The sequence below is a fragment of the Danio rerio genome, chromosome 20, assembly GCF_049306965.1.
Source record: "Danio rerio strain Tuebingen ecotype United States chromosome 20, GRCz12tu, whole genome shotgun sequence".
NCBI classification, from domain to species: Eukaryota; Metazoa; Chordata; class Actinopteri; order Cypriniformes; family Danionidae; genus Danio; species Danio rerio.
In genome coordinates, this window is record NC_133195.1 from 26,203,293 (window position 1) to 26,230,908 (window position 27,616).

A 27,616-nucleotide genomic window follows, 5' to 3' on the forward strand; every position below is an offset into this window, starting at 1 on the left:
ACAGCGCACTGGTCAGCCGGTTGCATTGCTGGCGTGTGACTCAGCACTGTTTCTCAAGGCTGGTTTGTTTACGAGGTGTTGCTTGTAAAGACCCAAATGGTGTATTAACAATCAGTTTCTTGCACAGGCGTTGCGTGTGGTTTAGAAGCACATCCAAAAGAAAATAAGCATATAGAGATGTTTTCTACAGGAAAAATCTGTTTAAATGCTGCACAAAATGCTTGATTGCAGATGATTTTGTTGAGTGAGACAGCTCCCCAAACATTTTCCAATCAATGTTGCACCTCTGTAGGTAAATAGCACCAATAGGGATTTATTGTTAGACTTAGCCTTATTTTTAGAAATGAACCCAGAGTTTCCACTGCGAGCTGTGAATTTTATGCTGTGTTTATTTATACACAATACTATTAGGGCTCATACAAATACTGTAGGTAATTGTTAATGGGCAAAATTAGCTCATTTTTTAATTAGAAACACTAGGTACACAACCTTTTCTGTTAATTCAGTTTTTATTTAAAAATGTATGGTTATATTATATTATATTGTATTATATTATATTATATTATATTATATTATATTATATTATATTATATTATATTATGTTATGTTATGTTATGTTATATTATATTATATTATATTATATTATATTATATTATATTATATTATGTTATATTATATTATATTATATTATGTTATATTATATTATATATTATTATAATATATTATATTATATTATATTATATTATATTATATTATATTATATTATATTATATTATATTATATTATATTATATTATATTATATTATATTACATGTGATATGACTGACCGCAGCTGGTCCCTATATTGCTAATCATTAGCTAGCCAATCGGATTATTCCAAATTAACATAAATATCAAGCCTAACTTTATTCCCTATCTCCCCCAATCTAGGATTGAGCGACACGGTGGCTCAGTGGCTAGCAATGCTGCCTCACAGCAAGAAGTCCTAGATGAGCCGGTCTGGATATTCTGTGTGAAGTTTACATGTTCTCCCTGTGTTTGTGTGGGTTTTCCCTGGGTGCTCTGGTTTCCTCCTGTAGTCTAAAGACATGTGATACAAGTGAATTTACATTTACATTTATATTTAGTTATTTAGCAAACGCTTTTATCCAAAGCGACTTACAAATGAGGAAAGGAAGCAATTTACACAACTATAAGAGCAACAATAAGTGCTGTAGGCAAGTTTCAGGTGTGTAAGGACAGTGTAAGAAACTAAACCTTAGTAAATTTTTATTTATTTATTTATTTATTTTTGTAGTTAGTGGAGGAGTCAGAGAAGGAATTGCATATTAGTAAGGAAAGTGGAGACTAAATTGTTGACTTTTCAGACGCTTTTTGAAGACAGTGAGTGACTCTGCTGTTCTGATGCAGTTATAGTAGTAACAGCCACAAGCACTTAATGCATATGCACTGAAGTGGTTGTTGGTCTATTACTATAGAGCCATCTTATTAATCAAGCCATAGGCCAAACGAATTGGGGGGAGATTTCAAACCTACCTGATCGTGTATCCCTCTTTATGCTCATTGACCAGGCGGTAGCCATGGGCTCATCTATCTTTGAGCTCAGGGTTCTCTCCCAGGACAGCATGCCAAACCTGCTAACATCGTCAAGCATTAAGTGTGAACTCTTGAAGAAGATATTTACAGGATTCTTTGCTAAATAGAAATTTTACAGCATTTATTTAAAACCAAAACATTTAGTGATATTATATATGTCTTTATTGTGGCCTTTAATCAACATTGAAGGTTATCCCCAGATAGTTGATATAGATCTCCCAAAAATGTAAATATGCTTATCATATTCTCATCTTCAAATGGTTTTAAACCTTTAAGAATTATGTTTTTTTGACAATGTTTGAAATTGGTTGCCACTGACATCCATACTAGAAGCAAGTCAAAGCCTTCGGTTTCCAACAATATTCATAATATCTTCCTTTGTGTTCAATAGAAGAAAGAAACTTGGAACAAATAATCAGTAAGTAAATAATGATATAGTTTTAATTTAAGGAAAACTATACTTTTAATGTATACTTGTTTAATAAAAGTAGATTTAATTATCTAGTACGGATTGCTGGATCTAATTTAACATTTTAATAACCCCTGCTAGCAAGTTTTTTTTTTACAGAGGACCTAGAAAATCAATACAGGCAGTTTACTTTAGCATGTTCGAGCAGCACAAAGTGGAGGCGAACACTATTGCACTATGTGCAATCCTTATATGGAGACAGGAAAATGTGGGATTGGCTGGAGGATCGCAGGCTCAGCGATGTATTGGCTAACAGTGTTATAGTGGCCCAGTGGGAATAAAGCAGCTTTCCAAATATGGAAGAGAAAGTCCAGAACAGGCCATCTCAATAATAATAAAAAACTGTTACTGGAAGACTGGAGAGTAAGAAAGAAAAAGTGAAGCGAAAGTGGTTTAGAAGAAACTGGTTGCTTAAATGATGGTTTGGAAATGCAGAGTGGGAGTTCATATTCTTAGATTTAAAAAAATCATATTCATAGTTATATGATGTAATACGGAATTTAAAGGCACAGTGCATTGATAAATTAAATTGCACTTAACCAAAGAAGATATTAAAAAAACAAAAACAAAAAAAAAACAAAGCTGTTTCTGTCTGAAGAATAAAAGTTAGTGAGGACCAAAAGAATATTAGACATCCTAATAGTCAATGTGTGGACAAAAACAGAAACAATTTTTCAAAGTATCAGTATTCCATAGACAAAAGCCAGCAGTTTTGCAATGAGAGTGAGTAAGTGGATTTTTGTTAGTTTTGTAAGAATTATCATTGACTGTTTGAGAAGAGGGTGGTGTTGTTGTAAAGAGAGCAGTGATTTGTGTTTTGACACAATAGAAAGTTACAGTCTTAACTGATGGTCTGTTCATGGGCTTAAAGGTCTTTGAGATATTTGCCAAACAAGACATGTAGATTGTTTGTGTTTCTACACATATGAATGATTTATGACACATTCTTGGAATCTCTGGCACACTGGGAATTGTATTGTTTGTGTACAGGCTTACTTTGGATTATTTTGAATAACTTGTAATTTTATTAGATGATTAAAAATTAAATAAATAAAAAATAAAGAACGGGAAATCCACCCTCATGTCATTCCAAACATTTTTGACTTTGTTCTGTCAAACCTATATATATATATTTTATATTTTATATATTTTTTATATATTTTAACCTATATAATATCTCTCTCTCTCTCTCTCTCTCTCTCTCTCTCTCTCTCTCTCTATATATATATATATATATATATATATATATATATATATATATATATATATATATATATATATATATATATTAATATAGGATCTGGTTCAATTGGAATGTTTTAACGTATCTGAAAAATAAACTGAGATGTTTTGTTCCAGAAACTCTGTAATTGGGACACACAACATGGGAATGAGACAGGTTTTGACATTTGTCACACAAAAGCAATACTTCTGAAAATAATTTATCGGTTTTCCATGGAATTTATGTCACATATATTTATCAGGGTTTTTTAAATTGCTCGGCAACTATTGTAGTGATTGACACCAGCAGATATCGCCTGGCTCTTTACTGGCTGGTATGAGTCACTGTGAGGATTAACATGAGCACTGAATGAAGTTTTCCTCTCAGCCAGCCGTAGGGGCGACTCATGGACTCATCTGCACCCCTGAGACAATCACACAACACAGATGAACACAGAACATCTCTGAAAATAGACACATTACACACCAGTAGTGAAATGATAACTGCACCCATACTCCTATTAGTCTAAAACAAGTCACACACACAGCAGAAAAACAATTGTCAAGAAGAGAAAATGAACTGGAGGAATAAAAAGAGCCTGGAAAATGTTCCAGAACATTTTATCCATGCATTGCAGATGTAGAAATCGTCACTAATCCTTGTCTACAATGCTAGATATACAATTTATCTGAGTAAACAATCTCAGATTAAAACAATCTTTGAATTTCAAACAAAGAGACAGGTAAAACAAGCCTCGTGGATGATTCAAGTTTAGGAAAGACAGTAATTACAAGGTTTAGGCAGTGTTTTTGTTCTTATATGCTTACTTTGTTTAATATAAGAAATAATACAATGTGAAATTACGCAATATTTAATGTTAGTCTCCCGATTGGGGGCGCCTTCAGTTTACATGCTTTAGAGGATGTTTCTAAAACATACTCATATCGTTTTTTCAAGAGCGAGATGTTATCTAAGGTTTAAAGAGCAGAGGAGGAACTCAAGGCAAGAATGCGCATGGATTAGGAGTGATGTAAGTGGCTTAAATTTCCCTCTAGATGTTTTGTGTTAAACATTTTGGATTTCTTTTATTATAATGTGCTGTCTGTGCCAAAGAGTTGCTTTAAGTTTTCTGTTAAGTCTTTTATGGCTGTTCTTGTTATAAATGTTTACTGATCAGTTTTATTCATTGCCACTCCATACAGTGGCAGTAGAAAATATAGAAATAATTATTTAAAAAGATATCATGTAAGTTAGTAGAGGTTAAAATATTTACCCTTTTCACTGCATGAAATAAAATATCCGTAGATTAATTAAAAAGGTTTGATTTGCAGTTATTGTACTAAAAATGGTAGAAAGGTAGACTCATTTTTATTTATTTTATTATTTGTCACATTCACAAAAATTTCTATTTTATTTGTTTTCCAAATATTATACTGTTTCTTTGCCATTTTTGATTAACATCTCTCATTACCACTGAAAGAAGTATGAGGATCATTGGTGAACAAGTAATTATGACACCATTTAGGCCAAGGGTTTACAAATTATAGCCTGAGACACCCGTGTAATGTTTGGTGGCAACACATTAAAGAGTAAATAAATAAAAATAATTTAATAATATAATAAATAGGTTTTATTAATTGTATTAAGATAAAAAGAGTGCATACTGGTATTAAAGAAACATACCTCTAGTCTTAAAGGCATTTAAATTACCTAACAATTATTTCCCAAAATAATTTGTACAAAAATGTTTATAATTCCAGTAATTAAGGTATTCAAATTTGACAAAAATAATGAATTAAACTAGATTACAACAAACTAATAAACACAAATGATACAAAATTAAAACATTACATAAATAAATACTATAATCCGAAAATAAAAAAGATCAATTAGTTAATAGAAACTAAATAGTATACTTTTTATTGTACAATTTTGGGGCTTTAGTGAATTGGGTAAGTTAAAATTGTCCGTAGTGTATGAGTGTAAATGAGTGTGCATGGGATGGGTTGCGGCTGGAAGGGCATCCGCTGCAATCAAAACGTGTTGGAGAAGTTGGCAGTTCATTCTGCTGTGGCGACCCGAGATTAAAAAAGGGACTAAGCCGAAAATAAAATAAACGAATGAACAATACGTTTAAATTGAGTTGACACAGGGTGAGGCAGTGGCGCAGTACTGTAGGTAGTGCTGTCGCCTCACAGCAAGAAGGTTGCTGGGTCGCTGGTTTGAACCTCAGCTCAGTTGGTGTTTCTGTGTAGAGTTTGCATGTTCTCCCTGCCTTCGCGTGGGTTTCAATAATCAAAAAATAAATTAGGGGCTTTAAACAATAGTTGACATCATATATTAAGCTGTATTAAATAATATTACTGTATATATATTACGTTAAGGGCAGCACGGTGGCGCAGTGGGTAGCTTGTGTATGGTTGTTTCCTATTGATGGGTTTCAGCTGGAAGGGCATCCGCTGCGTAAAACATATGCTGGATAAAGTTGGCGGTTCATACTGCTGTGGCGATCCCAGATTTTATAAAGGTAATAAGCCGAAAATAAAATAAACAAATGAACATTATGTTTAAACAAAGTTTAGCACAAGGACTTTTATAATGAAGAGAAGTTGCGGGACTTTTATTATGTCGAGCAAGAGGGCAGACTGCTGTAGTGAGTCAGAGAGCGGAGCTTCAGTGAGACGCCGCGTCACTCAGCGCATGTCTGCGCTTCAATATAAAGACAAGAGCAGCTGACTGAACCCGCAGTCCTCAAACACACACACACACACACCTACACCTGTGAGGAATTACCTACGAGCAACGGGAATAACATTAACGAGTTGGAGAACAAGGTACAAACTTTTTTTTTATCCTCAGAGTAACTTTCAATGATGAAGGTTGGTCATTTTTTAAATGAGTAACTCATTTGTTCATTCATGCAAGTCCGTTGTGTGAGAAAACATGAAATGTAAACAGTTAAACGCTTGAGAGTTAATTATTAAGTTTTTGTGTAGCAGTTTGATCTTTATTTTGAGTTTTATCTTTATATTATGCAGATTTTATTTTTTGTATTTAGGATGAATTGATTTCCATATAACAAAATTGGAAGGAATAAGGAAAATTAGTTCACAACTACAGAAAAGAAATAAAAGTGGTGGGAGAACTACTACTTTTTATAATTGTGTGTTATTCATACACAAAAGTAGAGCATAAAAATAAGGATAGCCTACCTGAAGACAAAAGAAAAAATATAAAGCAACTGTAATGAATAGAATGATGTTAAAGACCTATACCAAAAATGCTCTGCTCTGTGGAAGTCCTGTCAGTCAGCAGAGTTTTGCTCAGAGCTTTTTCCATAAAAGTAGGTTGTTTAAACTTAAAACTAAATATCCAAAGTATCTGGAAAATATGTTATGTTAGTGGCTTAGTCTTTTGCGCTGTTGAATGTTTATCTCTTTAATGTGTGTGTGGGTTGGCACTTTACTCAACAGCAGATGCACAATTCATTGCGTGTCTGCTTAGTGGACTTTTGGTTTTATAAAGGCTTTTGTACAAACCTTTTTTATTGCAAGCAGAGACAGTTTTGCAGTATAACTTTCTTTGCCGCTTAGTTAAACTGGTTTTTGACTTATTTCTCTTGCTTGTAGTCCCTTCTCCCTCTCACTCTCTCACTTTCCCTGCTGGTAATCCCATTTGATGGTGATGGGTGATGGCTTTTCAGCCAATCCGGAGAGGAATGCCTTCAGCTCGCATTCCTACAATCCAGACATATACACACTTTATGAGAGAGAAAGAGAGGGAGAGCAAGCAAAAAAGGATGCAATAAGACATTCTATGTGAAAAGAAAACAGTCTGGTTCTGTTTTATGTGCTGTGCATGCAATTAGAGAGAAACAGATGGGGGAGGGGATTGAGAGAGATGGTGAATGTGAACGAGAATAATGGACTGCGCGGGTCAAGACTTTTCGACTATAGATAAATGGAGTGGAAAAGAACGAGAGAAAAGTGGGTTGCTGTAAGTTTTCCTGTAAGTGTTGTGACTAAAGGTTTCATTCATGCCTTTTTCTTATTTGAATTCTGATTTTTTGGAACATTTAAATGAAGACAAAAACACTTTTCTGACTATTCAGGAGTAAAAAGCACAGATCTTATGTATGTCGAGTATGTGATACATTATGCATGTACTCTATACATTAACTATTGTTCAAATGTTTAGGGTCAGTAAGTTTTTTTTATTAAGAACTCTACTTGAATTTAGTCAGAATGCATTACAATTGTGACAGTAAAGACTATTTAATATTTAGTAGGTGATTTTGTTTTTACAAAGGTTTTCTTCAAATTAATATAGTTATTTTATACTTTATATTGATTTTATAATCCTGCAAAAATTAAGCAGAAAACAGCACCACTCTTTTCAACATAAAGTAATAAGAAATATTTATGAAGAACCCAGTCTTTAGACATATTGACTATTATTGACATGGAAACTTCAACATAACAAGAAAAATTACATTTTTCAATATAATAAAACAGAGATTTATTTTACATTTTAGTAGTTTTTTTGTGTGTTTTCTAGGGATGCTCTGATCGATCGGCCGGAGATCGGTATCGGTCGATAATCACATTTAATGACCCGATCGATACTGGATGATCTGGCTGATCTCATGAACTGATCACAAGTGTTTGTGTTAGTTGGAGTGAAGCAAATAATTGGACCTCGCATTTAGGCCTTTTTACGTATAAGATCTGAAAGTTCTGTGTTTTTGACAATATTGCAATTTCAAAACCTGGCTAAAAATATTAGATGCATTAAAAAAAAAGTATAAATTATGTTTTTAGCAAATATTTTATAATATAACTTCTTAATATACTTATTGCAATAAACAGTAGTTTATAGGCCTATATACGTTTAGTAAAGAAGTTTTAGAGGTGTGCATTTTAACCTCTTAAGCATCAAATATGTGCTTCAAACTTTTTCTTGATTGAGACAGGTTACATTTTTCTTCGATCCTTTGCAATATTTACAATTTGCATTGTTGGTCTTATAATTACTCATAACATGCATATAATAATTCTTATAATGGTTATATGTGTTTAAGGGATTATATGCAGTATCCTTAATTTATACTTTTGGTTAAGGAGAGATCTCCACTTAAGTATTATGCTTCGAGGGAAAATGTGCTTTAGGCATTACAATGCCTGAGAATCTGTACTTGGTATCAGCCGATCACCATGACAACAATAAGTACTTTCTATCGGCTGCAAAAATCCTGATTGGAGCATCCCTATTGTTTTTCACATTTTCCCGCTGTATTTAAAAAAACAAAAATTATCTTTATCTCTCAAAATGATCCTTGAAGAACATTTAACTTAAAATAAAAAGCAGATTTTTTTTTTCCATGACACCAGCATTCTAAAAACTTTAATACATTTGAACCTGGTTTTTAAGGTTAGTTTCATACACATTTCAGTGTGAACACATTTTTAAAAATACATGACAAACAAGAAAAATGACATAAAATAATTTTGTCAAGCTAATATTCTTAGCACTGTTTATTAGCTCAAAACTGATCAATGCATCTAATTGTAAAATACCAGTACAGATTTTGTTTTCAGGTGTGCACTGTGCCGTGACAAAATAAAACCCATGTGCACAAAGCTATTCAATCAGATTAGAGTTTGCCAGTTTGCAAAAGCACTTTGCAGATTTGCAATTTCCAGGTCAGTGAACAAACAGTCTGTGGACAGAAGAGATGGAGGAGAAAGGATGGAGAGCAGACTGACCAAATGAGAGAGTGAGAGAGAGAAAATCTCAGACTCACAGGATGCAAGAAGGTGAAATTAGAGAGGGAGGAAAGAGAAAGCATGAAAGTGAGAGTGTGGGAGCCGAAGAAGAGAAGGAGGCTTTTTTATTTTATTTTGGCCTGATGTCTTTATGGAAAGTTGGACATTTCCTCTAGGAGTCTGGTAGGGAGTGCGGAGTGTGTAGAGCTGCTTGGTTTGGGTGGGAGCCGCATTGTAAGATCAGATCTGGGTCAAACTGCTCCTAAAGCTGGAATACACTCTTCCAATACCAGTGTAATCTGAGAAAGGGCTTGAAAAACTTGCATTTCCAGGCCTCTTTTGTGTGTGTGTGTGTGTGTGTGTGTGTGAGCGCATATGCAGTCCTCCTTATGTACTCTGTTGACCTCTAGAAAAGTCGTGGGCCAAAATAACTATGAGACTTCTGGAGGTTTTGTGCATGGCAAGAATCCAAATGATTTTGTGCACATTAGTGGCGAGAGCATGTGTGTCCGGTTTGGTTGTTTGAGTGACAGCACTGCTATTATGTTCAGATATAATGGAAGGATCAGATGCCGTCTTCTACTTTAAGTCTGCACGCTTTTTTAGTAGACTGTGTGTGCGTATATGAGCGTCTCTGAGAAATGAGAGACACACCAATCTGATGCTGAAACTGGCTGAGATGCTCCCTGACACATGAGACTTGTTGCAATTGAAGAAGTCGAAGCTCTGGAGTATGGTAGGGCTGAACTAAAGGAAGATCTTTGAATAGTTAGCGTGATGGTAAATAGGGTGTTTTTGGATTGTGATGAAGTGGAACTATAAAAGAAAGTCGAGGGTTTGGGTGTGGTTCTCATTCAGAGGTTAATGTGTTTAAAAGTGCATTTATAGAGAGTTAAATGTGGACTCATTTGGGTATCGTACTCATCGGGAAATCATTCTTAAGAAATGAAATGGGAAAATTATTACTGTCAAACTTTGATGCATATAACTTTCATGAGTCTCAAATCTCTAAAGTGTTTTGAAATGTTTAATTAAAATATGCAGGTGTTGTATGTACAATGATAAAATTGAATTTACTGCACTGTAACACCCAACAGTCAACTTTATTAAATTAAATGAGTGTAGTTAACTCAAAATTGACAAAGTTAATTCTGCTCATTTAAAAAAAAAAGTGCTTTGAACTCGGTGTTGAAGTGATAGATTAGTTTTTTTTTACTCAAATGGTTTGTAACTCAAATGGTTTGTAGGTTTCCTTAAACGGTTTGAGTTGCCATAACTTATTGGGTTTTACAGTACTCCGTTGGTTTGAGTTCTCCATTTATTGAGTTTTACTTTGCTCAGATTGCTTCGTTTGCTCAAATGAAGTAAGTTTACAGTACTCATCAGAATTAGTTTTTGAATTTATATGGTTTGTTGCAATCGGTTTCCTCAAATAAGTTTTTTTTTCTCAAATAAGTTCTTGAGTTACCTTAAGTTTTTGGGTTTTACAGTGTGTGAAACCCATTCTATTAGGCTATCCTGCTTTTAATGACTGCAAAAGGCTTGATGAACTCAAGGAGATATTCAGCAAAGTGTCAACAGGAAAAATGTTAGAATATGTATCACATGTTAACGTTAAAAATCTTATCTAATTTATGTATTAAATTGTTTGTGGTTTTTAATTGTATATTTAATAATGAAATATTTTTAAATGAAAATAGCCATTGTTCTTGACATGGCATTAAATAAAAATGTACAAGTATTTTCAATGTTTCAAACTTTTACACTCCATGTTTAATTGATTCTTTTAGTAGATAAAAAGATGCACATATATATTTTTAATAAAAAATTCTGTATTATTATAAATGTTATTACTTTGTGTTAATCAATAGTATGCATATTAAAGTTGTTATGAATCGTTCATTTCCTTTTACAAATCCAAACTTTTAAATAGTCTAGCTGTTCATAAGCATCAAACATATTAGTCCTTAAATACAATTTTTGTTGTTTTGCTTTCTCATTAGAAGTTGGTGGGGAGGTTAAAGCTCACTGGCACAGAGTATTTGAAGAGATTAACCAGCTATCTGTTAATGCATTGAAGATTGTATTACTATAATACACATTTAGTTGGATGGATGTCTCTCATTTGAGGTAGCTTAGAGGTTAATGCATTTAGTTTTTTTCTTTATAGAGATTATTTCAGTCAGTTTTTTTAATAGAAGTTATTTTAGTCAATGTCTCAGATGTGCAATCCTCTATCCGTTACTCCAGTTTTCAGACAGTCAGTTTGTTAAATTACTGCATAGTCAGACAGACCATGAATCATTTATCATGATCTCCAGACATGGAATCAATCACCAGAATCAATCATATTTCAGCACTGATTCAGTTTGACTAATGATCAGTTTCGAGGGTTGTCCTGGGGCATGATGATGCAATGATGATGATGACATGATGGGTGTGTTTACGGCTGGATCCAGGTGTGCAGCACTGCAATGTGTGTGTGTGTGTGTGTGTGTGTGTGTGTGTGTGTGTGTGTGTGTGTGTGTGTGTGTGTGTGTGTGTGTGTGTGTGTGTGTGTGTGTGTGTGTGTGTGTGTGTGTGTGTGTGTGTGTGTGTGTGTGTGTGTGTGTGTGTGTGTGTGTGTGTGTGTGTGTGTGTGTGTGTGTGTGTGTGTGTGTGTGTGTCAGCCTATTTTTCTGTAATGTCTCAATCTCTTCCCATGTGTTTGCTTAATCTCAGTTTGCATGCATAGTGCATACACTTTTGAATAATTCTCTTTCAGCTTAGGTACATCCTTGTCAGAAAAAGAGCTTTTGTTAAAACAGTAGAAGACAACATTTGCTTATTCTGGCCTTAATCTTGAGTTCAGCTATTTGAGAATACATTAGACCAGACTGCCCTCTTTCATAGTAAAATACAATTCACTACAGTGTAATGTTAAGAACTTTATAAACGTGTCTGCTCAAGCCTGTTATTTATTTCCTCAGTGCATGTACTGCAGGGGTGTGAACTTACACTGGTCTGGGTTATTATTATCATGTCATCAATTTGGTTAGATTCAATATCACGATACACTGATGATGCTTCCATATACAATTTCAGATTTTACTTCACAACAAAAAAATTATTGTATTAAAATGTATAAATATATTTATATATAATTTGTAATGCAATTCTGTCCTTTAATACAAGCAGTCAGATACTGTACCTTTAATTATACCTGCTCTAAGAAAACACTCTTTTTGTGCAGTGTCTCGAAGAAACAATTAATTTTGACACCACTAATGCATATTGCACTGTAGAACATTTGCACACACAGCGCAGCACATGCTCTGTAAACAAAGGGAGTCTTCTAATTGTCAAATACTTAAACTCAACAACTTCCTGTCCTCTTCAAGCTTCTTCCTGTGATAAAAAGCAGTAGAAACTTCACTCAACAAAGATGCCAACCAAGGGTCATGGAAAATGATACTATGTTGCTTCTTGCACATTTTAAAGGAGTTTCAAAGTCAGTGTGCTGTAAAGTACCACTGTAAAGTGTTCATTTTTCATCAGCACCATGGCTTTACTGCAGATAAAACCAAAACATACATGGTTTTTGGAGTGAAACCATATAAATAGAAAGTGTAATATTCAGGAATATTTTAATATTATAATGCAAAAACAATTTACTGATCTCACGCTGAACTCGAGGCTAATCAACATCTGCCTCTCTCTCTCTCTTTGATGCATGACGTTTAAAAGTCAGGGCAGAAGCTAGTGGACTAATTTAACCATGATCTGTACTGACCCGTATCTTGCTATTATTTTGTAAAGGGCATGTTTGTAAACACAAGTTTATGTGGTAATTTTCACTGTTTTATAGGGGCACAAATGTCACCACTTCAAAGCTAATGAGTGTACGTCTGACCTCATGCCGCAATTGTACTTTTAATGGTACGACAAATTGTAGTGTGTAATGCAGTGTGAACCTCATCTGCTCTGGGTTTTATGCTATGACGTGGAAGAGTGACAGAAACTGTTCAGCTTCCTGTTGTGTCTGTAAGATTCAGATAAAATGCAGAAAAAATAGAAAAATGTAAGTTGTTTATGAAATGAATTCTCTAGAAAAAACATCACAAATACGATAACAAATTTGAATAATACGTTTTTAAATTGTAACTATTATTTTCCTTTTAAAGAATTAAATATAGACAAACATCTTTTAATGTATTATTATTTTCCTTTAAATTGTAAAAGTATTAAATGCACTCTGTTTAGATTTAATTTATGAAGCAGCTGAGATACGATTTTTCTGATTCTAAACAGATGATTTTGACGATTGTGTGTGATTTTTATTCAAGGTCAAGCTCTTCTCTGGGGATCCTGTAAAACAGTAGGAGCTGGATTTGTGTAAGTGCGTTTTATAGACATGTAGCTAAATTAGACAGGAATTTGTGTAAGTGCAGAAATCCGCAAGAGCGTTTTGTGTCTGCTGAGGGGTCTGCTTCATCTCCACTACAGTAAAAAACCTTGTAATTTGGCAGAAAATGGATTGGGTTACTTCGTGTAACCTTTGACAGAAGGCTGTTATTATTTAAGCAGAGCTGCATGCTATCAGCATATGAACAGAGAAACATCTGCACAGCTCCTCCATTAACATTTCTAAAATCACTCAAACTGTGGCAGAACTGACCCTGTGTACAGCAAAGGAAGAGCTGTAGACTTAAACACAACTAGGAATACGCTTGAAGATGTGGCCATGTGGGCGATCGGAGCTTGAAATGCCACTGATTCATTGCCTTCCTTTTCTAAAAAAATAATAATAATAATTAAATAAAATAATAAAAATGTCCTTTGTAGAGCTGACATCATTTGTAATGCTTGAATGTCCAATTTGATGGTATGTATACTGTAAAAATTGCTGCCTTAATTTTTTTAGTTAAATCATATGAACTTTTCTAGTCATCTCAAATACATCAATCAAACTTACTAAAAATCAAAAGTTAAACTTTGCATAACTTAAAAAAAAATGTAATTGACACATGATGAGTAACTTATCAAAATAAGTTAAAGTAACGTGTAGTCATGACTTTTTGTCATTTTTTTTGACAGCATGGCTTTTTTTAAACTAATTTTTGAAGATGTAGAAGTCAAGATACTGACCAAATATTGTATTATTTGAAGCTACAATACTTAAGGTAGGTGATGTGTTTTTAAATGGGCAGTCAATAGATTCTAATTGAATTATTTAAAGATTTTGGTATTTAGGAAATGAAGCTTTTTAGGTAACAAATAGAATGAATGTCACCACTGAACTTGAGCAGATACGTTTGAAAGATTTATGGCCAAGAAAATGCTGTTTTTAATTTATATAACTTGGTCAAGCTCTACAGCAGCATTCATCTAATTAAAAGTGTAAAATCTGAGATGCCACAAAAAAGGCTGTAAATTGCTTACTTGCAACAATTGTTCATGTATGGCTGTACAGTTTAGGACAACATTGATGATTGATTTGTTGGAACTGATTTGGACCTGAAGATGTAGTTTGTAGGTACTAGTTGGGACTTGGCAGAAAGAACACACTGATACTGAGCACCAGAGTTTTTGAAATTGGACCCAGCTTTTCAGCAATTTAAGTCCGTTATTTGGTGTGCACCATGGATGGCAGTGTTCACACTCATTCAAATGAATACTAATAATTTCTTATAATTTCTTAATAATTTCCACTATATTTTGTATAGTGCTTTTCTGGCCACTTAAAGTGCGAGAGTTGATTTTATACTATTAATTTCTGTCAAGTGTATTAGTTTACTGCTTATTTGCTGCCTACTCATCACTACACTGTGAAAAAAATAAAAAGTTGAGTTAACTTTTAAACATTTTAAAGCAACCGGCTGCAAAGAAATTGAGTTTATTTAGCTTCAGGGGTTGAAGTTGTGCCAAATTATTTTTTTTAAGTTGACTGAAAAGGCTGGTTTAAGTCAAGCATACTTTACGGAATAATTTGGCACAACCTCAAGCACTGTAGCTTAAGAAACTTAGTTTCTTGCAGCCGGTTGCTTTAAAAAAAATAAAAAAATAATAATAATAATAAATAAATAAATAAATAAATAAATTTAATTAATTAATTAAAATTAACTGAACTTTTTTTTAATTTTTACAATGATGACCAAAAGTAGAACAAGACCGTTCCAAACATGCAGTTCAATCATTTTGATGAGTAAATTCAACTCTGAGCTCATCTTTCCAGCAACTTACAACTTTAAACTGTTTACGGTGTACAGTAAATATTCATAAAGACAATTTTCTTTTGTAAACCCTGCTGCACTGCAAATTTAAAAGGCTGAGTTTGTATTAATAAACTGGGTTAAGGGAGATTCTTCTGTAATTAATAAAAATGATTTTAAACTTTTTCAGAATGTAGCAGTTTCTATTTGTAGACTCAGTGCCTTTTAAGGCGAACAGATTATGTCAGTACCGGCTGACCTCCCTTCATCAACTCCGGTTTACTGGTGAGGAATTCCAGAAATGCAAAAGGGAAAAATAAGCAGAGGAACCTGCGAGAGCTATTTTTAGAAAACGGCTGCCTGCAATTTAACATCATGATATTCCTTGAATGCTGGAAACTATTAAGAAGGATATTAAGAGTGGTATTTCTTAAGGGGCTAGCAATGCCAGACCTTGCCAGACCTCTACTGGCTGTTAACCAGCAGCTTCACTCAAGGTAGGAGGAGGAGAGAAGAAATGTAGGAGGATGGAGGACTAGACCAAGATTACATCTGAAATTCTTGCTACTTTTCATGTTAAAAAGAGAAGCAATATAGAGTAATGGGATCTGAAATTGCGTGAAAGGATCGAAAGGAAAAGAGAGACAGCAAAGACATAAAGAAGTGCGAGTCTAGCCGCTGGTGCTTCAGACTCATAACAGAGCCAAAAAAGGAATGAAAGCAAAGCAGCACGAGCGCTTGGGTCCAAGAGCCTTTCACCAGCTGCCAAAGTATTCCTGTAAAAGTGCTCTTTTGATGGATACACGAACATACGGGGGGGAAAGGAGAAAAGGGGTTGTTTTAGGTGGTCAGTTATGCCTTTCATCATCATTTGTGCCGCCAACACAAAGTTATACAATTTTAATCCATCCCTTCCCTCAGTCAATCCTTTTATTTGGTGAACTTGCACTCTAGGTTTTCGGTTAAGGCTTGGCAAAGTGTTAACAACACAAACTCCATACTCCCTCTTAAAAAGGCTGAGGATTTATCAGTTGGCTGAAGGGAGGGCTTCCACCTCCATTACAAGAAACAGAGAGAAAGAGGGAAAACACAGTGACTCATTAGTCAACATCTGGAATTAATTAGGTTAAATGGAGTTTGGAGTGTGGCTGGCCTACCACCATGATCCCCTCGTGAAACACACAAACACTCCTTGAAATTGTACATTTAATTCAACTTTTGAGGCTCTTTTTAAAGACCGAGTTGAGGGAAAAACATTGAACGCAGCTCTGAATGGGCTTGTTGGAGACCAATGATAACATTAATGAAAAGCATCTGGATTTGGGTATCGGTTCATTTATGGTTATCCATTTTATTGAGGCCCACAAAAAAAGTGTCTAATAGTTGCCAAAAGAAAGAGTGGGGGTGAAGCGGAGAGACAAATTGTTTCTAACAAAACATGTCTTCCAAGGACGCAAGAATTCAGAAGATGGAAAACTGTAGGCAGCAACTATCTGATGTTTAGCAGAGAAAAGGACAGCGTGGACGTCACTGACAGTATTTTTTATGTATGTGGGTGAACCATGAGGCCATGCGCTTGACAGATATAATGCTCAATCATCAGCCCGCACCCACATTCACACGACACAACGATGAGATCTCCATCTTTTCCTTTTTCTCGCTGTTTACATGCTGATGACCGTATAAACCTTCCCCAAGTTAGCATATCATTCGCTTTTCAGGGGGCTCTGGTTTCCTTTTCCAGAAACCCGGCACACAGACATGCATAGCCACACAAACAACCAAGCATGAAATCGTCTGTCCGAGTGCAGCTGTACACATGCTGTGTGCGTTTGGGTGCAGTACTACACCAGTTTCTTGATTTTTTTTTTCTGGACTTTGTTTCCTTATGTGTGATGGGCCGTCTGTTCTGTTGGATGATGCACTGACCCTGAGAGACCTTTCATGACATCATTCGCTTAACTCTGTGTGTGGCTTTCCAACTCTAATAAATCAGTAAAGATGGAAATATGTAAAGCGTTACATCAGCAGAAGAGTCTTTAGAGTAGGTTATCTAGTTTTGATGGTGCCTGTTTTTGTTCTACCTACTGTAACTAAATTTAAACTACAAGAAATTGTAACTACAAGTAAATTGTAAGTGTAATTTTAGAAAGGATCAAGTATGATTTCAATGAAAATTAAACGTTAATGGCCTGTTTTTTTTTTTTTTAACGTGATATTTATTTTCTTGCTGGTCAGAGTTGGTAGTTTAGCTACAGTGTCCAAAACTGTTCCTGGTCACCTACTGTCCTGTAGAGGTTTAGCAAAACCCAATTAAATACATCTGAACTAGTTAATCAGTATTTTCAGACTCATTCAAGACTTCCAGGTTCTTCCAGGTGTTGCAGCTAAACTCTGCAGAATGCTGATGCTTTAGGGAAGCAGCAAATTGGCTGGTCTTTAGGTTGGGAGCTGTTTTTTTACATCATACAGGGCTCGAAATTAACTTTTTTACTTGGTAGCACCGGTGCTCCCAACTTCAAATATTTAGGAGCACCAAAAATTTTTTAGGAGCACCAGAAAAAATTTAGGAGCACCCACCAAAAATGAATGAGCACAGCTGCAAATTGTTTTTTGAGGGATTTATTGTATTTTAAAACAACATTAATAGGACTAACAAAAACCAGAAACAACTATCTAACTAATGCTGCGAAGACATTGATATTTGTGTGCAATAATTCCAAAATGAATGTCTAATAATTGTAGAATATTAATGATGATGAAAATGACAATAATAGTAATGAATTCCATTTCTCATTATGATGCTGCCTTAAATGTGTATGAATGTAGGTTATCTGCTATAAAAAGTCTGTTACTTTATGAAAAATAATTGTATAGTTTGCATCAAACCAAAATGAAGCATTGCAGTAAGAAATATTTATTTTGTGCTGCTGTTTTTATATGCATGTCAATTTAATAAATAATATTTCTGCTACAAAACAAACAAAAGATTATAATAAATAATTCAATTCAATGATGAAAGCTGCAAAGCAGTCATCAGTAAATAAATAAAAAAATAATATACACCTTAAAAAAGAATAGACAAAAGAAAGAAAGTAAAGTCTCACTTCTATCACTCTTTTAAAGTTTTGGTTTCAGTTTGTGTCAATTTAAGGGTTCAGTCTGAGCTGATCTTCATTTTTCTGTGTTTGTGGAAAAGCTGGCGAGTCAGCCGACCCAATTAATAAGTAGGCAGCGCAAGATTATTGCGCTAACCATCGGCGCAAATCCGGTCTTTGTTATGAGCCGCAGTTTCAGTGTAAACTTAGTAAAGGCGAGCTTCTTCTGACTTTTAGCGGACGTTTGCGCTGAACACGCAGTGAATGCAACACATGGAGATTCGGGCACCTTCTCCAAGAAGCGCGTACTCGATTGATCTTAGCTGGCGGATCATTATTCACCACGTGACGTGTCATGATCGCTTTCATCTACACCTCAACTTTAGGTGGGGTTTTCAAACCTGTGTGCTTTAAGTTTTTACTCTTCAGCCGTTTGCATTTCCCGTGGTCATAAAAGCTCCTTCCCTGTCATCTGACAGCGGAATACCTTGAGTGAATGACAGCTAATATGAACCAATATAGCGGCAGGGAAGAGCGATTCAGCACGTTTTTACAAAAAATCAAAACAGGTCGCACTACAACCATTATCAGCAGTCGCACTAATGCTCCCATATATATTATGAGGTCGCATAGATTAATTTTCGGGCGCATATGCGACCAAAATGGTCGCAATTTCGAGCCCTGTCATAGGTGGCTGGTAGCACAATCAGTTGGCCATTAACTAGAAAAACTACATGCCATATTGTTTTGATAGAAAAAATACTAGTTCAGTACATAATGAATATACATTACATTTACAAATTTCCATTTTAAACCCTTAATATTTTGGACTGAAAACCGGGTTCACATCCTTTTTTTATTATGTAACCGCTTTAGACACTGTATTGTGTAATCAATGACCGGCCCTTTCGATTTTATAATTGTTTACACGGTTATATTAGGCCAGGTTTAATCCCAACATATGTGCTCTTTAAACATTAGCATAAGATAATGTTAGTTTGGTTAATGTTTATCAGGTTGTGCAACTGCGCAGATCTGGCCCTCACGGTCTACTGGTTCAACCCAGATCGCTCGCACCTTCCTGTACCTTGGTAGATATTCCCAAGATCTTGCTTACCTCGAGCTCAGCTGTATTTAAAAACCTCCTATTTCTGCTAGGGTTGCATGGTTTACCGGTACTATGGTAGTTTTGTGATACTATGGCTCCAAAATGCTGGCAGGGCCACTGTAGTTTGTAAACGTTAGTATCATCATTAACAGTCTATCTACACTACATAATGTTGTATGTGAGAACAGTCACTAAAATGTTCACACGTTTGTGCAACAACAGACCATTTTATTTGAATAGTCTGTGGAGCCGTTTAAGGTTGCAAACTATGTGGGATTCACACATTTTATGTTAGCCTATTGAACGTTTTCTGACGCTTCAGTTCGAATCTGATTTCCGCTCCTGTCAGTATGATTTAGTAGCTACAACAACTACGACAATCTTTAAAAAAAAAAAAAGTGACTCACAAAGTTAAATTTTGAAGTATTTTCCTAATAAGACTGAAAAAATATATATATTTACTGGAAACATTGAAAATGAATTTTTGACCACTTCATAAAGCCTAATTTTTGTAAAAAAATTCATTTGGTATCATTTCTATCTTTATTTTAATGTATTTTTTTTTTGTCGGTCAGTTATCTACAAAATAAACAAAAAGAACGAACACATTTTAGTTAAAGTGACGTGCAAATACTTTTTTTCAATAATAAGGGAATCATTAATTCAATTCAAGTAGGCCTATTATAAAAAAATATATAGTATTTCCTACACAATCTCACTGCAGTTCGTAACTTTTTGATTCATTGGCTAATTCGTATGAATTCAGAGAATCTAATTCATACAATTTGGTACAATTTGTTCATCACCCGATGACGGTTGGGGTTAGGGGTGGGGTTGGGTGCCACGCCTCCTTTTTAAAATCGTACATTTTCGTATGACTGAACTCGTATGAATTCGTACGAATTAGCCACTAAACTGAAAAAACGTAAAATACTTGCGTTTCCTCATGAGATCAAGCTGGTATTTGTTACAATTTTCTTCATTTCATGGATTTGAGTTATGAATTACAGCATCGCAATACTACTTGCTTTCACAATACTTCTGCTGGTATAGTATCGTAACATGAATTTTAAGTATCGCGACAACCCTAATTTCTGCTAGTGATGCTAAACGTTTGAATTCTATTTCCTTGCAGAAACGCAGTGCAACTGAAGCAGCTTCAAGATCAGATCCTTCTAGAGCAGCAGCAGCTTCCCGCTCCTCAGGAAGTCTCTCCTCCATCTCCACCTCTCCCACCTCCTCCCTCCTTCCAGGAGCTGGAGAGCAGCACCATGCAGACCAGCACTTTCAACTATGCCCGGCCCAAGCAGTTCATCGCTGCTCAAAGTCCCACAACAAGCGGAGCACCCATCGGATACAGCTCGCAGTCCTCCAGCTCCAGTCCACTGTCCCCAACAACATCCCACAAGCCCTTCAGCCGCGTCTCTCTTCCGCCCTTCCATCAGCAGCCGCTACTGTCCAAATCAAGCAGCGTAGAGTCTCCCAGCTCGCCTTCATTCCCGCCTCCCCCTCCACCCTTCCTCAGCTCCAGCAATCTGTCATCTCCTGCTGGTTTACCACAAGAATTCCCCTTACCTCCTCCGCCGCCTCCACCACCTGTCACGTCCAGCCCCACCCGCTCAGACACCTCCTCGCCCTTCACATCCACTCCACACTCACCAGCCGGATTCTTGGCATCTGTGCTGCCCACCACACCACCTCCGCCACCAATGAATGCATTGGGGCTGCCCAAGGGTAACGGCACAGTGTGAGTACCACTAATCATCACAAGAATTCATTATTTTTTTAATTCACGTTTATTTCTATAGCACTTTTACAATGTAGATTGTGTCAAAGCAGCTTAATATAGATGTTTTAGTTAAGTAAAACTGTGTCAGTCCAGTTTTTAGAGTTGAATTTCAGTTTAGTTCAGTTCAATGTGGTTTAAATTTCACTGCTGTAAGTCCAAACATTGAAGAGCAAATCCATCGATGTGCAGCTCCACAAGTCCCAACCAATCAAGTCAGTTTTTAGAAACAAACGTCACCAATTGACGAAGTAAAAGAAAAAAAAAACTATTTATCACTACACATTTGTCAACTGGACAGGACCTCTTGGTTTCACATTTTGACTTCAACATTCTGTCATTTGTTTGCCTTTTTTGTGGCATGGATTTAATTCTCTGCATGCATTTGTAAAATTAGGTTTGGTTTCTATTTTGATTACCTTTGAATAAGTTATTGGCATAGGTTGACAAACATTTTAATGTGTACAGGTATTTTCCCCTTAAAAACACTTAAATGATAAAAAAAAAGAGTCCAGCCCTAGCCCAACTTAAACCTAACCACCTCTCCATAAATGTACAATATGTAACAAACAGGCAGATAAAGACACAGTCTGCAGGTGTGTATTGCAAGTACCGACTAGACCACAGTATAAACTTATTATAAACCAGTCATACAGCACCTCTGTATCAAAAATGGAGTAAAACCTAGCCTTAATTTACAAAAATGTTCCGACTATGGTAACAAATTATTTCTCATTTAAACAACCAATCAGAACACTAGCATGACCCAGTTGGTCATGAGAAACGGTGTCATTCCACTAACAAATCTGGCATAATGAAGGTTCAAGTGGCAGTTTTTGTAAACTTATTTTATTGTTTAAATTGAAAATACTATTTGTCATAACCACAATATAATACCCTCATAAATCATTTATTGTAAATGTATATTTCCTATGCTCTTCACATTAGTGCACTGCTAGTTGTTTCTCATTGGAAGGAGTGTATTATGCAAAATAACACTAAAGGGTCCTGACCAAGTTACGCTAGCTATTTTTCCATCCAAGATCTAAATTAATTTATGCGCATCACTGGAAGATCACATAAAAGACGTGCGAATAAAGCAAAGTTTCCATCCAAGTAGTCAAAAAAACGTAATTTAAAACTAAAAATAACATTTGCTAGGGTAGGAGAAGCTGGATGAATCTTTTCTTTATTTAATAAATGACTTGCGCCTCAGAAGACAATATTCCGACACGCAACGAACGCATGGTGGGTATTTAATGATATAATAACACGAATACTAAAACGTTTATGGCGTTTCAGATGTTTTACTATGTGCTCAGCTTGCTGGTTTGTGTATTCACACACATTTTTATCATCACATGATCTCTTATAACAAAATCACATGACTTTATTAATGCGCATACTGGAATTTGTTTGGTGAAAGTGTTTCCATCGTAGTTTATGCGCATCTTTTATTATCGAATAAAAAGTTTTTCCTATTCGATTATGTGGATATGTACGTTTTTATACGCATATCCAAAACGTAGCTACAAGTAGGGTGTAAGAACATGCTGTTTAAAACTATGCTAAATGCTTTTTGTAGGTGTGCAGTCATTCTCTATACTGCTGTATATAAAATCTTAGTGCCTCATAACTTCAATACAAGGCACATAGAGTGAACCTTTTGGCTAATAAGTCATTTGCAGCACAGCTCCTGCTTTCCAGCTGCATGGAAGACATGTACTGTATGCATTCTTACTTGGCATGTTTATGGAGACACAGGGATCAATGGGAGCTAAGGAACCTTGAGGGTCAGGCCTCTGAGAGGTTTCCTTGCTTATCCGCAAATCAACTAAAGTATAAAGTGCACAGGTTCACTGGAGAAGAATATTTTTTAAAGGAATGGCAAAACATTATTTGCTCACACTTAAGCCGTTTTAAACTGTAGGACTTTCTCTCTTCAGTGGAATACAAAAGAGGATAGCATTTTACAAAAAGAGGATTTTACAAAATGTCCAAGCTGCATTTGTGTTTATTACAGTAGTAGAAGATCATCCATGACAAAGCTGGAATTTAACATCAAGAAATTGGATGAATGAAAGCTATGGTGGAAAATACTTGGAAATTTTAGTGACTTGTTCTGCATGATATTTCGATATTTACATTTTTTATGGTACTTTTTTTTTTTTTTCTTCTTTTTTTACATTTTGGAACTTGAACGTCAAGTGACCTATTAGAATAATTGTCATTAATATAAAGTACTAATAAATTATTTGTACTAATACTGAAAAAAATGTAATTACTTGCAGAAATAACTACACAGGAATTAGCCTGAACTAAAATTAAAAACAAACAAAATAAACAATCAAAATATCAGTAAATATTATGAATGATAATGCTAAAATAGTCACTGCTCACCACTGTTTGAGAATTTAAAGGGAAAAAAGCTAAGACCTTCTTTCAAATAAATACATAAATATATCTGTAGAATGTTAATTAATTTATGTTATGGAATGTTAAAGAAGGTCTGGATCATAAACGGTGACAATTTTATTTAAACTATTTTTACGAATTTTCCATTTCGTTACATCTCAGAATAAAGTTCTCTCTCTTATTCCCATGCACGTAATCTAGCATCTAAATTTGTTTGTTTGTTTGGTTTATCTCCTGAAAGCGATACAGACTCAAGCTGATCAGCAATCGTTTTTGTTAAAGTGTTTTCAGAGCTTGATTTGATGTTACTCATGATATATCATAAGAATCTTCAGTAAAGATGGTCTTTCTGATGACACTTGGGTTTAAACACTCATTCAAGGTGTGTGAGTTTTTCCCTCAAAGCTACTGCTACCTCTTCATCTTGATTATCTTCATTATCTCCCACTACTTCATTCCCCTTTCCCTCTCTCTGTCTCTCCCCCTCTCTCTGTCTGTTCCTGACATTCCAGAGCCAGAGAGGGAGAAAGATAAGGGAGCGCAATGGAATTTTAAAACACACTCACACAAACAGATAACGGAAAATTATTCTTGCTTCCCAATGCATATGCAAAAAAACATTTCCCACATTGCCCTCATTACATATTCATATTACACGGTATGATAACACCTGCAGTTTAATTTGTTTTGTGTATGTACTTTAATCCTAACGGCTACATGGGAAGGTTTTATGGACTGGTTATAAAATTCTGTAGCCAGAAACACACACTTGTCTCTGTGTTTATGCAGTTTACAGATTCTGTACTTGATACAGGAACATATTTACTCATTTTTTACATTTTTCTGAGTTGTGTTTTTTTCTAATTGCACTTTTTGTTAAACAGAGCTTTGCCACGTAAAACAACACCCCGTACACCTCGCATCATCTCTGATTCAGACATCCAGGGCTCTAAAGATGCTGTTATACAAGATCTGGAGAGGAAACTACGCTTCAAAGAAGAGAGGCTCAGCAATGGACAGCAGGTGCATGCGTGCGTGTGTGTGTGTGTGTGTGTCTGTGTGTGTGTCTGTGTGTGTGTCTGTGTGTGTGTCTGTGTGTGTGTCTGTGTGTGTGTCTGTGTGTGTGTCTGTGTGTGTGTCTGTGTGTGTGTGTGTGTGTGTGTGTGTGTGTGTGTAAAAGAGAGAAAGAGGTCTTCTGTTTGGATTACTAAAGAATTAGACCTCATTAATAATATTACTACCATACTATCCTTACTATATCTGAAAATAAAGTCTAAAACAATAACACAAGCAAACATGTTTGATTATACAAGTATACACTATGTGTGGAAATATAAGGGGCTACTTGTATGTAAGAAGCCACTTTAAACTCTCTTTTAGCTTTTACCGTATTTATAAAGTATTGGCTTGTAAAATGTTAATGTTCGTTGACACTTCTTCCAAATTTCTAATAATATATGGTCTTTCTATATAACAAAACCCCTACATTTACAGTTTTCAAAGTGTTTTTAGGATTGTTTCACCAAATATTGGTTTCTTAACCCATCTGATGAGAAAACATTGATTGTGTTGTCTAATAATTTATGAAAACATGTCTGAAAACATGCTTTAAATCTTTTTTTTATTCTTAATATTTATTTTAATTGTATTCTTATTTAAGATTAAAATATATTTATTTCAATTATCTTTCAATTAGAATAACAACTTCAGTTCTTACTATAAATCAGCTTGTTGTTAATTCTTGTTCTTGTTTGATCTAAATGGACTGTACAAACACCTGAAGCAGAGAATATTTCCAATTATTTCCATTGGTAATTTGACGGTGTTTACTAGGGTTGGGTACCGAAACCTAATGTAACTGTTATGGATCGGACTGAATCAGAATAGCAGTTTAAAAATGAAAAATTAAACACCCAAAATGACATGAAACTCCAGAGAAAATGCTAATAGCCTTGTGACGCAATGACAATAATCAAATTGTGTGATAACGTAATATATGCAATTAATATAAACATGTCTGAAAACATGCTTTAAATCTTTTTTTTTTTGACCAGCTGTGATTTAATGCAAAACAATTATTTAGATAATCTAGTTTTTATTTTAAATATAATAAAATAAAAATAAAATAAAATATCAACAGTAGTTTACAGATTAAAACAAATGCTTTTACTTAATCACATAGCTATAAATCACACAGTAATACCACAAAGGCTGAAGATTTTCATATGGTTTCTTAATTTTTGTTTGTAGATTTTAGTAAATTTCTTTTAAATGGATCATTCACCTAAAAAAACTAAAACTGTTCTAATTAACCCACATTTGTTATCCTAAAAACATTAACCATCTTCTTTAAAGCACAAAAAACTAACACTGTTCATTTCCATTTACTGAATTCTTTAGTACAAGCGACCGATTAATAATAATGCTTCTGCGTGTGAGAGTGTGTGTTTTCTCACACACTAACCCAGGCTCTGACAGATTAATCCTGCTTGCTTTCAGAGGTTAACCTATGAGGAGAAGATGGCTCGCAGGCTGCTGGGTGCTGATAATGCTGCCACAGTGTTTAACACGCAACAGGTGGAGGAGGAAGCCAATACACAGGTATACGCACATTATCACAGTCCCACCTATACACAACATCCACACAATAAATGGCTTGACTGGCTGTTTCCGCAGACGTTTTCCAAAGACTAGACTGTTCATTTATTGCATTGTGTTTGCCTGATTGCTTGTAAATGATTTTTAATTTAGCTGTTAGCTATGACCTCTTGCATGTGCTTGCACAAATGCATTGAGTTAATATTAAAGTGGTAAAAATTTGGCAAGAAGAGCATGTTGCTGAGACATTGGTGCAGGTAAGTTTGTAAAAACAAGATTAAGGCTTTGATATAAAGGTCTTTGTCATTCTTAAATGATGAAAAAAATGGGAAAAACTTTGCAGTAGTTTACTGTTAGCAAATATTCTGACGTAATTAGAGCATGAAATTATTGGAGCGTTCAATAAATTGGCCAATAATGGTTTGAAATTTTAATTTGGCCTCTCTCTGGTTTGTGTTGGCAGGTCCAAACAGCTTACAAAAGATGATTTTCATTATAGGTGCCCTTTAAGTTAGGTCATAAAATCAGAACCACCCCCCCCACCCCCCCCCAAAAAAACAATCACATCTAGCATAATTCGATATCTGCTTTATTTTCTTTAGTAGCCTCCACATGGTCCAAGGGTATGCTTGACACAAATAACTTTAGGAATTAAGCAAAAATTGGTATTGTACAATAATGGTCAGATAGTCGTGATGCCTTAATGCCAGTCATTGATGCTATGATGCCAGTAAACGAACATTTGCTTAAAGGTGTCCTATAAAGAAAATCTGGGCATACCTAGGCATAGTCAAATAATAAGAGATGTCCATACTGTAGACACCCTAGTTTCCTAATTCTCATGTAAATTCTGCAGGTGTAAAAGACCTATAAGAATGTTGCGTTGCTCACAGGATTATTCATTAGCACCCTCAACATTTGTATATATTTCAGCTTACCTCGCATTCTACGTCAACCGTACCAACACACAATGACTGTTATGCGACTGTACGCTTTAGTGCAGTAGGTGTGTAATCTGCACAGGATGTGACATCATCCTCAGTTCCCCCCTGCCTGTTTTCTGATCTCTCTACAGGAAGGCTCAGCTGACTCAGAGTCTGTCCCTCAAAAGGTTATTCATCCTTCTGTCTATTGCAAACCTCACGCAGCAGCCTGTCTGTCCTCCTCAGATTTCGCTCAGTCTCACCGCTCAGTTTCCCTTTGCTTCACCTTATAAGACCACCCTGTTTGTTTAATTGTGTCTCACCCCTCTGTGTGTGGTCGCCCCCCTGTGTTTTGGCCGGTCACTACTGTATGTGATTGCGTGTTTACTCTTATCCACTGTGTTTCTTGTGTGTCTCTGTTTATGGAAGATTTGAGCCCTGAATA

General features: G+C 35.2%; 1 protein-coding gene across 15 annotated transcripts in view; it reads left to right on the forward strand.

Annotated features, from left to right (window-relative positions):
• Window positions 1-27,616, forward strand: part of palld (palladin, cytoskeletal associated protein) — a 150,885-nt gene that overhangs the window by 102,777 nt on the left and 20,492 nt on the right. For 4 of the 15 annotated variants that reach the window (XM_021468620.3, XM_021468622.3, XM_017352596.4 and 1 more), the window contains 4 exons: window positions 20,585-21,196; window positions 24,535-24,673; window positions 26,150-26,251; window positions 27,324-27,359. In XM_021468620.3, coding sequence (XP_021324295.2) covers window positions 20,585-21,196; window positions 24,535-24,673; window positions 26,150-26,251; window positions 27,324-27,359 — 889 coding nt within the window. Of the gene's footprint in view, window positions 1-6,031; window positions 6,122-7,043; window positions 7,296-20,584; window positions 21,197-24,534; window positions 24,674-26,149; window positions 26,252-27,323; window positions 27,360-27,616 lie in introns of those variants that run through there. The other 11 variants (XM_021468621.3, XM_068215633.2, XM_073934095.1 and 8 more) reach the window with 6 other exon arrangements.